At 41.6% G+C, this 13,442-nt stretch overlaps 1 protein-coding gene across 1 annotated transcript in view; it reads right to left on the reverse strand.

Moving 5' to 3' along the window:
- Positions 1-13,442, reverse strand: part of FBN1 (fibrillin 1) — a 229,969-nt gene that overhangs the window by 16,113 nt on the left and 200,414 nt on the right. The window contains exons 51-58 of the mRNA XM_034994644.1: positions 9,361-9,510; positions 8,915-8,980; positions 8,297-8,413; positions 6,495-6,614; positions 4,856-4,978; positions 3,620-3,751; positions 1,512-1,637; positions 739-945 (exon numbers count right to left, since the gene is read on the reverse strand). Coding sequence (XP_034850535.1) covers positions 739-945; positions 1,512-1,637; positions 3,620-3,751; positions 4,856-4,978; positions 6,495-6,614; positions 8,297-8,413; positions 8,915-8,980; positions 9,361-9,510 — 1,041 coding nt within the window. The remainder of the gene's footprint in view (positions 1-738; positions 946-1,511; positions 1,638-3,619; positions 3,752-4,855; positions 4,979-6,494; positions 6,615-8,296; positions 8,414-8,914; positions 8,981-9,360; positions 9,511-13,442) is intronic.

Genomic DNA, 13,442 nt, shown 5'->3' on the forward strand with positions numbered 1-13,442 from the left:
CCCCGTCCAATCCAGTTCTGTGTCTTCCCACATCCAGTTCTGTGATTCTACCTTCAGCCACATCTTTCCAACATCCACACAAACCCTACTTACTCTCCTTCCTCCCCTCTCCCTTCTGATTCCTTCCCAAGGAGCTGGAGAAGTCTCTCTCCCTTCTCGTTTACGAGGCTGGAAACAAGCGCAGCTGCTGCTGAGGATCCCAGGCCTGGAGCTTCTCTGGAGCAGCCTCTCACACTGCGACAGCCTCCCCACGCCTCCCAGGTGAAAGCAGCAGGTGCTTTTCCAGAGGCAACTGGGTCTTAACTGCCAGAATATCAGCATTGTCTATACTTCCTTCATGCAGCATATTTCAGCCAATTTTACGAGTTAAAATGCATATTGGTGGACTAGTCTAGGAATTTAGGGATCATTTATGCCACGGTTTTTCTAACAAATTGACACTCTGAGTAACCAATAACTGACTTACAACAAACTTCTGTTTAAAAATTTGGGGACTCCTTGTGATGCAGAGGCAGGAGCCCAAGCACACACAGCTTTGGCAACCTGGCCTTGAACATCTGAAACACCATAATAAAGGGTTTCGGTTGACATCAAGCATGCGCTCAGCCTAAGCCCCTACTGCAGATTCCGTACTCTCAACTGTTTTTCATAAGACAAACAAGCAGATTCCCTGCAAGTATTTTTGGACCGTAAGTGTTACCTGCTCCACTGGGCATAAGTCAGAAGGCAAGGAAGTACCTGCTCCATTGGTCATAAATCCTCGGCCATGGGGGCAGAGTTTTTTGAAGGCCACAGTGCCCTGGAAGGGGCAGATCTCACAGTGGGGGCCCCAGCCTCTTCCTCCATCACAGCAGCATTCCGACTTGGTGACAGGGTTCCTGTTGCTTGAGCCGATCTGGCACATGTTCTGGAGCACCTCCGTGAAGCAGTACCCTTCCCGGTTGTCTGGAAGGGACATTATGTCGCAAAGGGGACTTCAGGCAATTTGATGAGCATGACAAAATATATTAAGAATGTGGTCAAATATAAAACCCAAAAAGGATGTAAACACTTTACCCTGGGTGAGGAGAAGCGAGAAGGGAAAGCTGGAAACAGCAGTAAGAGAGAAAGGATGACGTCTGAGGGAAACAAGACAAGAAATTCAGTAAGTGCCCACGCAAGGTGACAACTCTCTCTGCTCCCTGAAATACGGAGGAGTGGTCATGCTATCGAGAGAGAGGAGCAGAAAAACACACAGAAACAGATCCTCGGCACCAAGGGCTTCAAAAGGCAGCGGAGAACGAAATTCCAAACGAGTGATTCATCGATACACTTAGCAAAGGAAGAATGCAGCTGCGGGTGGTGCTGAGCCCCATGGACAAATCGCAGTCATTAAGTCCCTTCCAAAATAGGAACCTGCCTCAAATTTTAACCATTTCTACGATTTCAGATGAGAGATTGGGGTGCCAAGTGTCCCAGCATGAAGGCGGGGGTGGGGGGTGCTGTGCAAGCATCCGGTCGTCTGCACTCACCAAGGCACTCGTCCTGAGCCGGGCTGGGGGTGAAGCCGGCATTGCACTCACAAGTGTAGCTGCCCCGCGTGTTGAGGCAGCGCCCGTTCTCACAGATGCCTGGCTTGGTCTGACACTCATTCTCATCTGTGGGGTTTCGTGGAAAGAGCAAACACAAGAGCAGTCATCCCACCCCTTTGCGCAAGGATGGAGTCTTTCTTTTTTTTAGCTCGCGAATAGGTAACTGTCTCCCGTGGTTCCCAATTCAAAAGGTATAAGAGTATTCAGCAAAAGTGCCCCTTCCTCCCTTCTTCCTCATCCACCAGACTCCCATCCTGGGAGCCAACCCTGTGTTACTGCCAGTTTCTCACGTATCCTAGAAATGGATTTGGCACATACAAGCAAATGTGTGTGTGTGTGTGTATACCTCTGTCCTTTAAAAAACATACTTGATGGCATTTTGATATACTTAAATGTAGATGACTGCAATTTAGGTACACATACATTTTCCACTTGATAAAGTTACAATTTTCTATATCTGTCCATACAAAGGATTCCCAAAGGATTATTTCAAGTGAAGGGGGAAAAAAAAAGATCACACATTAGAGAAATATTATAATACTTCATCAGAATACTGTCTGTGATGGGTCAGTTTTGACCTGAGAATTGGTCTATATATAATCTTCCAGTTCAACATAGATTACATTTATTGTAATACTTTAACAATATTATTGAGAAATAATCATAATCCAGTCTCAGGTTTAAAAAAAAAAAAAGCACTAAGACAAACTGGAGATTCTTAGAATTATCTGATGATTTTTTAACAGACTGAGCCACCCAGGCATCCCATTCTAATGATTTTTTTAGAAAGATCATAAATAAAGTGACTTGCTTAGGTGCATCCCCTGCAGAATAGTTCTGAGCCCCCGAGGCAGAGATCTCATAATGAGAAGCAGAGTTGGAAGGTGACAGCTACAGGACTGTTGAAACAGGCTAAAAATCCTGATGCCCACGCCATCCCCAGACCAATTAAATCAGAGTGTCTGGAGTGGGACCTGAGTTTTCCAAGTGATTCCAGTGGGCAGCTGAGGTTGAGAACCACTGAGCCTGGAAGAGTTGGTGTGTGCTCCTATGTCCAAATGCTTTTTCTGTGCTTTTAAAATCTGCTCTTCAATTACTGTTTAATTCTGTATTTTACAAGGTAAGGGGATAATGAGATTCTTGAGCTTCTTGACTGACAACATCAGATTTCTTTTTCTGGCATCATTGATTATTAAAAATGGAAAGGAAGCATGTGGGAACTTTCTAATAATTTTCTCCTGTACTGATTGTTCAAACCAGAGGTTGGGAAACTTTTACTTTAAATTGTAGTAATATTATAGTATTACTGTATTATATATAATAACTATTTTAGGTTTTGCAGGCCATATGGTCTCTGTTGCCTTCACTCTCTTCTGCTCTGCCATTGTGGCATGAAAGAGCCATGGACAATGTCTGAATGAATGGTTACAGCTATGCTGCAATATGACTTAATTTACAGAAATAGGTGGCAGGCTGCAGGCCCCCGGGCTATGATTTGCCCATCCCTAGTCTGAAGCTGTGGTTTTCAGTGGAGGATCTATATTACAATCCCTAGGAAGCTTTAAAAAATACCAGGGCCAGGGCCCCACTCTAGACAAGAACAGATTCCCTGGAGGAAGAGCCCACTGGTTTAATGCTATTCCTGGTTCAGAGGGACTGGGCATCTGTCATTCAATGTCGGTGCTAACAGCAAAGCTGGGACAATTGAAAGACATTCCAATGTGGTGAAGAGAACCTAGCCTGAAACAACAAAAAATATAGGAGTAAAGGAAAGAAGTAGAGGAAACACCTGGTGCCAAGTACTGGCAGCAACATGGGCTGAGAAGGTAGACAAAGGCCGGCTCGGAGGGAGAGAATGATGATGCTTCTGGAACTCAGAGATAAGCAAGAGGCAAGGGGCTCTCCAAGGGAAACCGTGACATGAGGGAACAGAGGGAAGATGGCTCTGTCCAAGAAGAACACATTGCCCCCAAGGACTCAGACACCAAGTCACTTCTGTCCCTTGTCACCCGACTCACTCGAAGCTCCTTGGGCCAGGACCTGCTTACCTACGCAGCCTTCTCCATCAGGTCTCCGCTGGTACCCAGGCCCGCAGATGCAGATGTACGTGCCGATGAGGTTCTTGCACTCCATCTGCTTCTCCGCACAGTCGTGTTTGCCCTCCTCACACTCATCCTCGTCTGGAAAGAATGTGCACCCGTGAATTAGAAAAGAAGCTGCGCTAATTTCCTGCCTTTTAAGCATGAGATGGTATCATCAATTTTCATTTACACTTCTTTCAGTGTTAACCTGTTTCCTTTCGTCTCGTGGGCACTGGCCTCCTTGGATTGGGAAGGAGTCTTCTCACCTACTTTGACCTTGATGATGAAATTATTCCCCAACTAACTGTAACCCCTTCAAAGGTGGGAAGCGTGATTGTTAATTTCTTTTTGATGAATTCACCTAAAAAGGTCTTCTATAAAACTTTCATAATATAACAACAGCATTATAATTACAATATAGTATAATAAGCCAAAGCTTCCATTATATAACAATTATAATAACATATCATTTTATGTAATATTAATATGATATACGATTAGATTATTAATATGATTAGAATATCATTTGTATAATGAAAATTTCAGTTTTTATACTTTGAGGAAAAGACAAACATTCACAAATATCATATTCTCTTCTGGTTCTTCCTTCCTTCATTTCTTTTCTTCTGGTGTGGACAGGTCTTCCCCATACCTTATTGTCCTATTGCATTTCCCTCTCTTTATCTTTCTCCTTCACATGGTCTGAGCTGAGAAATTTGGGCTTATCCTGCATGTGATGCAGAGCTCTTAGTTAGGAAATCTGTTCACCTTCAAGAAAAATCCTATTTAGGTCATCTGAAGAGAACAAGTAGCTGTTCATTTAAGACCTTGGAGGAGCAAATCCGTGCTCTTCAAGGAGCCCCATGATTTACCTAACTTTGTACAGCAGAGCCTCGTCCAGAGCCACAGTAATTGTAGGCACTCAGTAAGCATTTTTAATGGAATTATTTAACTAAAATAGACTCCATATGCTACCCCCATTCTTGGAAAATAACATCCCTTAGTGATGGGGATTTAAAAAATATAATTTAATTAATATTATCATACTATGGGCAGTGATGACCCCCATACTGTCCATGGAGTATAGCAGAGTTCCGTGATTCCCAGCCTTTCTCTACTGATAGATGCTTTGGAGAGACATTTCCCATCATAGATAGAGTGAGAGCCCCCCAGGTTAGATGACCTTTAACACGGATGTCTCACCTTTGCACATCCTTCTATCTTCTCTCAGAACATATCCAGCAGGACATTTGCATTCATATGACCCATAAGTGTTTACACACCGGAAAGCACAAAGCAGAGGATTCTGGGCACACTCGTTTATATCTGCAACAGAAGGGAGCATGAAAATAATGGATCATGAGCATCAACCAAAAAAAAGTCTATTTTTATCAAAAGTTGAAATGCTTCATTGCCATCAACATGGATGCACCAAGCAGTCTTGATGACTTGAATGAGTTGGTTATTTTACAGTTGGTATGGGCAAGGGGATTGTGGGTCCTGGTTCTCCTAGCACAGTCTCAGTTCTGGCTTATTGTCCTGGTATAATTATCAATGTTATTTAGATGGATGGGAAATTATAGACCACCCTACATATAGGGAGCATTTCTGAAATTCTGGATATTAAGAGTCAAGCTAACCACTTGCCATTCCCTAGAGTCATATAGTGTGGGAATCAGTTTTACCCCATTCAGTCAAAACAACTGTCAACTCAATTGCAGTCAGAACAGAAGCAGACCCATCCAATATTGTTAACCACATCCCCTTCCCCATAGAAAAGAGGCTCCTGTGAAATAACAGTGATTCCCGAGCCTAAGCAAATGGTATTCTGAATAACTTTACACTTTAGAGTTTTCACACTGATGCCCAAGTTCTAACCTTAAATAGGAATGACTTTACCATTAATAGATAAAAGAGATTTCTACAGATTCCATAAGTTTGGAACCAGCAGAATATGTTTTGGAAAAGCAAGGTTAAAACAGACCATCTTGATTATCATGTTTCTTTCTAAGTCCAGGGATGCTGACTGAGAACATCAGTGAGACCCCAGATCATATTTCGTGATAGCCTTTAAAGATTCAGCAACAACTAGGACAATGGGTATCAATAGGACCTATCTCTAAGAAAAGCTCGCTTTCATACCACTTTTATCCTCTACCTTCACCTCACCTTCATTCTCTTATGTGACCAGTGGTCTTGACTTGAGAGTGTATCAGAATTACCCGGAGGGCTGCTAGGCTCTACTCTTCAAGTTTCTGATTCAGGAGGTCTGGGATGAGGCCTGAAAGTCTGCATTTCTAACAAGTTCCCAGGTGATGCTGATGTGGCTGATCCAGGGACCACCCTTTGAGACCCACTGTTCTAGACACTCCCTTTCCTTCCCTTCTCTCCATACATTGATCCTACTAGGCATACTGGCAGATGCTTACAGAGTGTAGACAACATCTTTTGCTGTGATTGCCCCCAGATAGCTATAGGATGTTGGTGGTTATGTCAGTGTGCAGATGTTTTTCTATGAGTAGAAAAGAAAAAAGAAAAAGAGAGGGAGCATGGGAGATGAAGAAAGAAAAAGAAGGGAAAAATGGAAAATAAGAAAGAAGGTCGCAAACAAGATGGGAGTTGTATCTAAATACTTGTAATGGGGAGACACCAAAAAGAACTCTCTATATTATACAGTGTGATTTGTGCTGTGAACCAGGAGAATAATGGTATGGCCCATCAGGCCTAGATGTTCTTTATTCTGTACGCCCTAAGTGGTATTTAGTATCAAGAACTGTAATCAGCCAACTACTGTCTCCATGACCAGAACATGTAACCACAACTTTTCTGCAAAGAGGCTTACCTTCACAAGTCATCATTGGACCAGGCTCAAATCCCTCCTCACAGGTACATTCAAAACCTCCAATCACATTCTTGCAGGTTCCATTTCCACAAGGATTGCCCACAGAGCATTCATCAGTATCTGCAAGTGACCAAGAGTGTATTCAATACATGATGAATGAAGACAAAAATGGGCTTGGACTCAAATAATACCTCTCACTCTATTGGGGTACTTTGATCTGTGGCATCTTGTTTGATCCTCATTCTGCCTTTACAAGAAAGGAGTGCACGTGTCTTATCCACAGATTTATAGCTGTGAAATTTGACCTGCTAAGTGGCAGTGGCACTAACAGTGACAGTATCTGGGCTTCCAGCCCTCCTAGTGCTCTTCTCCTGAGCTTCTCCAGCCTCCCATATTATGTATGAAGAGCTAAATTGACCAGGAATAGATGCTCCAAGGGTTAAAACAAGGCTGCTCTCACAAGTCAAAAGTTTTCACTTACATAAAGCTAGAAATACATCTCCAGTCTGGCCTTACATTACATCATTCTCCAAAAAGCCTTAAACATGATGGATTTTTGCCAGATATAAAATAGAAGACTAAGCTTACACAAAACGAGAGACCAGAGGTTAAGCAAAATTAATACACTGGATAAAATCAAGATTCAAGAAGATTTTTTTGTTGATTCTGTTGAAACCAGATGGTTTACATTAGGCAGAAGAAAAGCTAGAAAGAAATATGTTTAGGGTATGATCTCTGTAAACAACCGTGAAGAGAGAACAAGTCTTACCGAGGAGGTCTAAAAAATATCTATGCCTCCCAACCCATCCATCTAGAATCCTGACTGTCCTTCTGACACATTTCTTGGAGGGAGAGTATCTTCCTTTGGGAAAGGGAAATTTTTGAGAAATAACATTGTTATCTTAGTTCTCTAGGATATGGACTAGTGATGGACTATCATCAGGGTTACATCTTCTGTTGGGTTCTGAGTCAAACAGTGAAGGCAAGAGGCTGTGGTAGAGAGACGTCGGTGAGCAGGCTCATTTAGCATGCACACAGGAGCACTAACTGAAGATTCCGAAGAGAAAACATTGACAACTTTGCTTTTGTTCTGCTATGAAATTGCATTTCACTGTCCAGAATATTTTCTCTCTTTTGAGTTCATAAAAATCATATTATCATTGAGTTTTAGAGCTGCAGGGTAATTAGGAATAAGTTAGTCTATTTGTATAATATGACATTCTAAGGCCTAGAAAGACTAAGGAATTTGCTTACACTTCATGGTAATAGCTGTGGGTGAAATTTTAGAGGAACAGACATAATACTTGGATTCAATTTTGTGTTAGTAGGCATCAAGAGGTCAAAGGTCAGGCATAGCCATTCTTTGAAATTTTAGTAAGAGAGCAAAAACGAGGAGTTTACACTATGTACATAGCCTTTCACATTACTAAATGTAATAAAATCTGGATAAATGTTGTATTTTACATATTGAGAGAATAAGATTATGACCATTAATTTTTTTTTAATTTAAAAAATAGATGATAATGTTTTCTTTTCCACCATGTCTTCAGATGTGTCCAGTGTCTTCCCCAATAGACTGTAAGGTCCATGCAAGGAAGAAACATGTTGGCTTGGGTCACTGCTGTAGACAAAGAGCGTGGGACATGGGGTACTCAACTAGTACTACAGATGAATGATGCATGAATGAATGCACAAAATTACTTCTGTCCCAATCCTGGTACTTACGCTTCCTAGTATGAAAGCTCTATGGCCTAATTTCTAATTTGGAAAATCCCTCTGGAAGAAACAGATCTATTACTCACCTACACATTCATTCCCTTCCAGAATGTAGCCGAAGGGACACTCGCAGCGGTAGGAGCCATCCGTATTGATGCACTGCCCATGTTTACAGACATCAGGTTCTTTGCACTCGTCCATATCTTATGCAAAGGAGAAAAAAAATAGTGAATAACAAGGTACTGTTTTTTAAACACAAAGGTAAACTATGATCATTTCAGCATCTAATCAATGAAATATCTAATATTACAATATTACCATACAGTACAATAATATAATTGGTATCTAAATGAAAAGTAGAGCTTTATTTTACAAGATGAGTGTGGAGAAATAAGAACAGCTGGAGGGGCGTCTGGGTGGCTCAGGCAGTTGAGCGTTCAACTCTTGATTTCAGCTCAGGTCATGATCTCAGGGTCATGGGATCGAGCCCCATGTCGGGCTCTGCACTCAGCAGGGAGTCTGCTTGAGATTCTCTCTCTCCCTCTCCCTCTGCTCCTCCCCCTGCTCATGCGCTCTCTCTCTCTCAAATAAATACATAGATAAATAAATCTTTAAAAAAAAATAAAAGGAAGAATGGCTGGATAAAGGGCAGGGAAGAGTTAAGAATATTAAGAAATGCTGGGAATCCAGCACAGGCCACTTACCAACTGCAGAATCATCAGGCCCCACAATGATGCCACTTCCATAGGGACAGATCTGGCGGAAGGCCTCTGCGGTAGAGACGAACACTTGTTAGTAGACAGACCAATGGCAATTAGCTACAGGCTGCTTCCCACGCAACGTGTGGTGGCCAGATTGCCACATGCTGCACATGTCGGGAAACAATGAACGAGAAAAGCCCCGATACCAGGGGAAGTGAACAAGGTTCCCAGAGCTGGTGTGCCTACTACTTGGGCAGCCCCGATTCATAGCACATTTCGGAAGAAAATAACTACCCAGCTCCTGAGTTAAAATAATCTTAATGGATATTTTATGTAGACTTACAGTTAAATTGTCATATCTTTCCTGAGGGCCTACGTACAACCCTTCTTATTTCATAACCAGTTGGCCCTATGAAGGGCCCAAAGAGAAATGCAGACGGTGGACCTACCATCAGGTTCAGTGGGGCACAGCTCACAGGGATCACCCCAGCCTTCTCCCTTCAAGGCACAGCAGCATTCCTGTTTGGAGTGATTTCTGGATTTGGGTGATGAACATTTTCCTCCTTCAAACTTTGCGTAACAGTAGCTCATTCGCAAATCTGCAGCATAAATCCAGGAGACCCTTTAGATCCTTTCCTACTGCATCATTACTGTATAATACTGAACAAGAAACAATCCATCCTGTTAAATGTGCTCCCTTTTCATTACAATAGGAAGACTGTAACCTAAGTGACTACGACAGAAATTGGGCTCAGATCTTTAAAGTCATAGGTGACTTCTGTAGTAAGATCTGATGAATACATCTATGCGGCTTTCACTTTATTTCTCATTGCAGTGAATTTTCCAAAATAACCTGATGTGAATAACAAAATCCAACACTATCACATTTCAAAACTGACATCATCAGTGACTTCAGGGTGGAGACATTCAGAAGTGGAATCATTCACAAGACCCCTGCATTGACACTGTGTTTGTGTGTTTTGGATAGCATTTAGCGAGCGTAGTAGGTTAAGGTAGACCTCCCAGTTCTGGTACTTACTGTTGCTATCACACTATGTTGTTTATTCTGGGTCCCCTAAGCCCAGAAAGCAAAATAAAACCCTTGAGTCCAGGCATAGAGTAAATAAAGATGTGGCAATTTTGTGGACTGGCAAAAATACAACAATAATGGTCATTTGCTGAAGCAGCTACTGATGTAGATGCTGTCTACAAAATGCACATGGTGCTTTCTGCAGACTTTATACATGTGTGTGTGCACACACATGCAAGATACAGAAGGTTGTTTAGCTCAACAGACAGAAGGAGGGCAGGGAGATGGGTGGATAGGAGGCAGGATAACCTTTCTTTGAAAGAATGTATTTCTTTAATATCAATTATTTTTTGGTGACAACATGGAAGATGGGATCTAGTTGCTACAAAATTCTCCAACATTGCTTGACATAATTTTGGAAATGGACTCTACCAATTCTTATAGAGCAAACTGGGTGGCTCTAAAAAAATGAGCTCATCCAAAAGCCTGGAGTGTTTTCCCTCAGATTTGACATCTAAAGCCTTGCAGACTCCTCTCTAGATACACAGAGGCTAAAATCTGCAGGTTTTAAGGAAATGCTTCCATACCCATTTTGTACAATTCCCCTTTCTTTCTTTATGATCAGGTATGCTCTCTCCTGTCACTGTTTCTCAACCTTAGGTGGCATATTATGACATATTACAGCCACTGACGCATTTCTGGTAAGACAATTTCAGAGCTTTCATTTCATGACAAAGGAGACAACGTAAGAATAACTGAGTTGTCAAAGACCACAGAAGGAAAATATTCATGAATTAAAGTAAAAATAACAATCACTCACTCACTCAACTCATATTTACGAGACTCTAGTAAGTCAAATTCAGTTGGCCTTCTTCCCCAATGAGTTTGCTCACCTTCTTCAACCAACTCTTCCAGATACATTTTCTTGCTAGTTTTTACTCTCCTTCCACACCTGTGATAGCTAGGACTTAACAGGCATCTTTCAGAAAACTACTCTTCTGAAAGTCAAGTGCAATAAAAGCCAGTCCTCATCCTGTGGCATATCTGCCATCCAAATATTTGCTTTGCTGAGAAGTTTCAAGATTTAACAGATTATAGTTTCTTGAAGGACACTCTTTGATTTTATTCTTCAAGTTCATTGTCACATACAATGTTCTATGTTTATTATTTATATCTATAACTATCTTAAGGTATAATTTAGTGACTACTCACAAAAATGTCTCAACAAATATATTAAAATTCAATTGTCTCTGTTGTCTTCCAGTTACAATGTTTCTTTTAAATCTAGATACATTCTCTTTTCCTCTTATGACCCTGTTCCATAAAACAGCCTTGTCTCCCCACCACCACTCTACCATCCTGCCTCCTGAAAAAGAAAAAAATCTAGCCATTACACAGGCTCAAACACATGAAGTTTACAGTGAGCCTAAGTGACAAATTCCCTTCACTGAACTTTGTAAGTGGGAGTGGCCAATTTATATCTGTGGCCTTCAGGTACCCGGATCTGTTCACCTGAGTCTTACCACAATTGTTCCTTCAAAAACATTATCTGTGGTTCTAAGGAATTTTCTCATTTCATGGGCATAGAAACCTGACTCCTAATTTGTCACCTTATAAGTAAAACCCAGCTCTTAATTCCCTGGCTTCAGGAAAATGTGTGCCCTGTGGGAGATTTACATTTGCCTGTGGTGATTCTCTAGATTTGGTTTATTAATCAAAGGTGCCTTGCAATGGGAAAGAGAGCTGTGCTTGCCCACACACTTGAACTAGGACTCACTAGGATGCCTGTTTACCAGTCCATCTGCAAAGAGCCCTTAATGACCTTTGAAATTTCATCAGAACTACAAAAGTCACTTTCCCTGCTTGCATTCCTCAATTCTGGCTCTGCCTCTTGGAGCTGAGCATGTGGCAAGGCTGCTCACAGCTGGGCTGATTCTTCCTGCAGCGTTAGCTTGCTCTGTGACAGGCCAGTGCAAATTGAATTAATAGCCTATGAGTTTCCTCTGGTCTGCCACATCGGCAGATTCACACCTGGTTTCTCACTGCTTTCTTTCCAAACCTGGGCCAAGCCAAAGGCACACAAAAACAAGGGAGTAGGACTTAGAATTTATCTGGCTTGGTCTGTACCATAACAGAGTATCTGCTTGAATCAAGTATCACCCCACCCACAAGCCTGAAATCCACGTGGGCTTCTGACAGTGACCTATGAGATCAGACCAAGCAGAGAATTCTCAACTCCCCTTTCACACTTCTAAATATTGAGTAACAAAAGGACCAGTTGAAAGGAAGGCAAAAAGTTAATCAATAGAATAACAAGAGTCTATGAACAACTCAGAAACCAACAAAGCTTTTTACCTATTCAATATGATTGGTTGGGCAGGTATTATTACAGTTTGAAATGGGGGGTGGGATGGGAGGGATGGGGTGACTGGGTGATAGACACTGGGGAGGGTATGTGCTCTGGTAAGCACTGTGAATTGTGCAAGACTGTTGAATCTCAGAACTGTACCTCTGAAACAAATAATGCAATATATGTTAAGAAAAAAAAAGAAGAAGAAGAAGGTAGCGGGAGGGGAAGAATGAAGTGGGGGAAATTGGAGGGGTAGACGAACCATGAGGGATGATGGACTCTGAAAAACAAACTGAGGGTTCTAGAGGGGAGGGGGTGGGAGGATGGGTTAGCCTGGTGGTGGGTTTTGAGGAGGGCACATTCTGCATGGAGCACTGGGTGTTATGCACAAACAATGAATCATGGAACACTTCATCTAAAACTAATGATGTAATGTATGGGGATTAACATAAGAATAAAAATAAATAAATAAATAAATAAATAAATAAAAAATAAAATGAGGAAATTGAACTTCCAAAGGATCCAATGATTTGCCCTAGGCTACAGATGGCAGATCTGAGACCCCAAACCCAATTTTTGGAATCTGAAATGATATCCATTGCCTTTTATTTAGTAATACAGTACCAAACCAAACCAAGACAAAATAACCAAGAAAAAAAAAACCTGAACAAGAAAATGACAAACAACAGAACACAGAGGTAGAGGGGAGAAATATGTGTGTCTGTGTGGGGTTTTTTGTTCTAAATTCATTAAGCTAGTATGTATAAATGGATAGACACACACCATTGCATTGTTTACTAAAATCTAAACAGTTTTCTGGGATATAATATATTGTGTTAGGCTTAAGTTCAGGCTTTTTTTTTTTTAAGTTCACAAGTATTAGTCCTGAAAACAGACTATGTCCCAGCAAGAGTCCAGGTCAGTTCAAATTTATTTTTCTGTTTTCTTAGAAAATTTGTCATGTAAGGGATGGGCACTATATCCTGGAAGCATATGGATTAACCTGTCTTTTTCTGACCGAGAGTCTAGATTTTGGCCCACATTTGTACCGAGTTACTTCTTCAGAGGCAGAGACCATGGAGCTGAACTGTCCCCAGGCTTTGCAGGAGTCAGTGGCTCATGGCTGACCCCGCACTGACTGACCTATCAGC

Source organism: Mirounga leonina, unplaced genomic scaffold (genome assembly GCF_011800145.1).
Source record: "Mirounga leonina isolate KUSES-001 unplaced genomic scaffold, KU_Mleo_1.0 Mir_91, whole genome shotgun sequence".
NCBI classification, from domain to species: Eukaryota; Metazoa; Chordata; class Mammalia; order Carnivora; family Phocidae; genus Mirounga; species Mirounga leonina.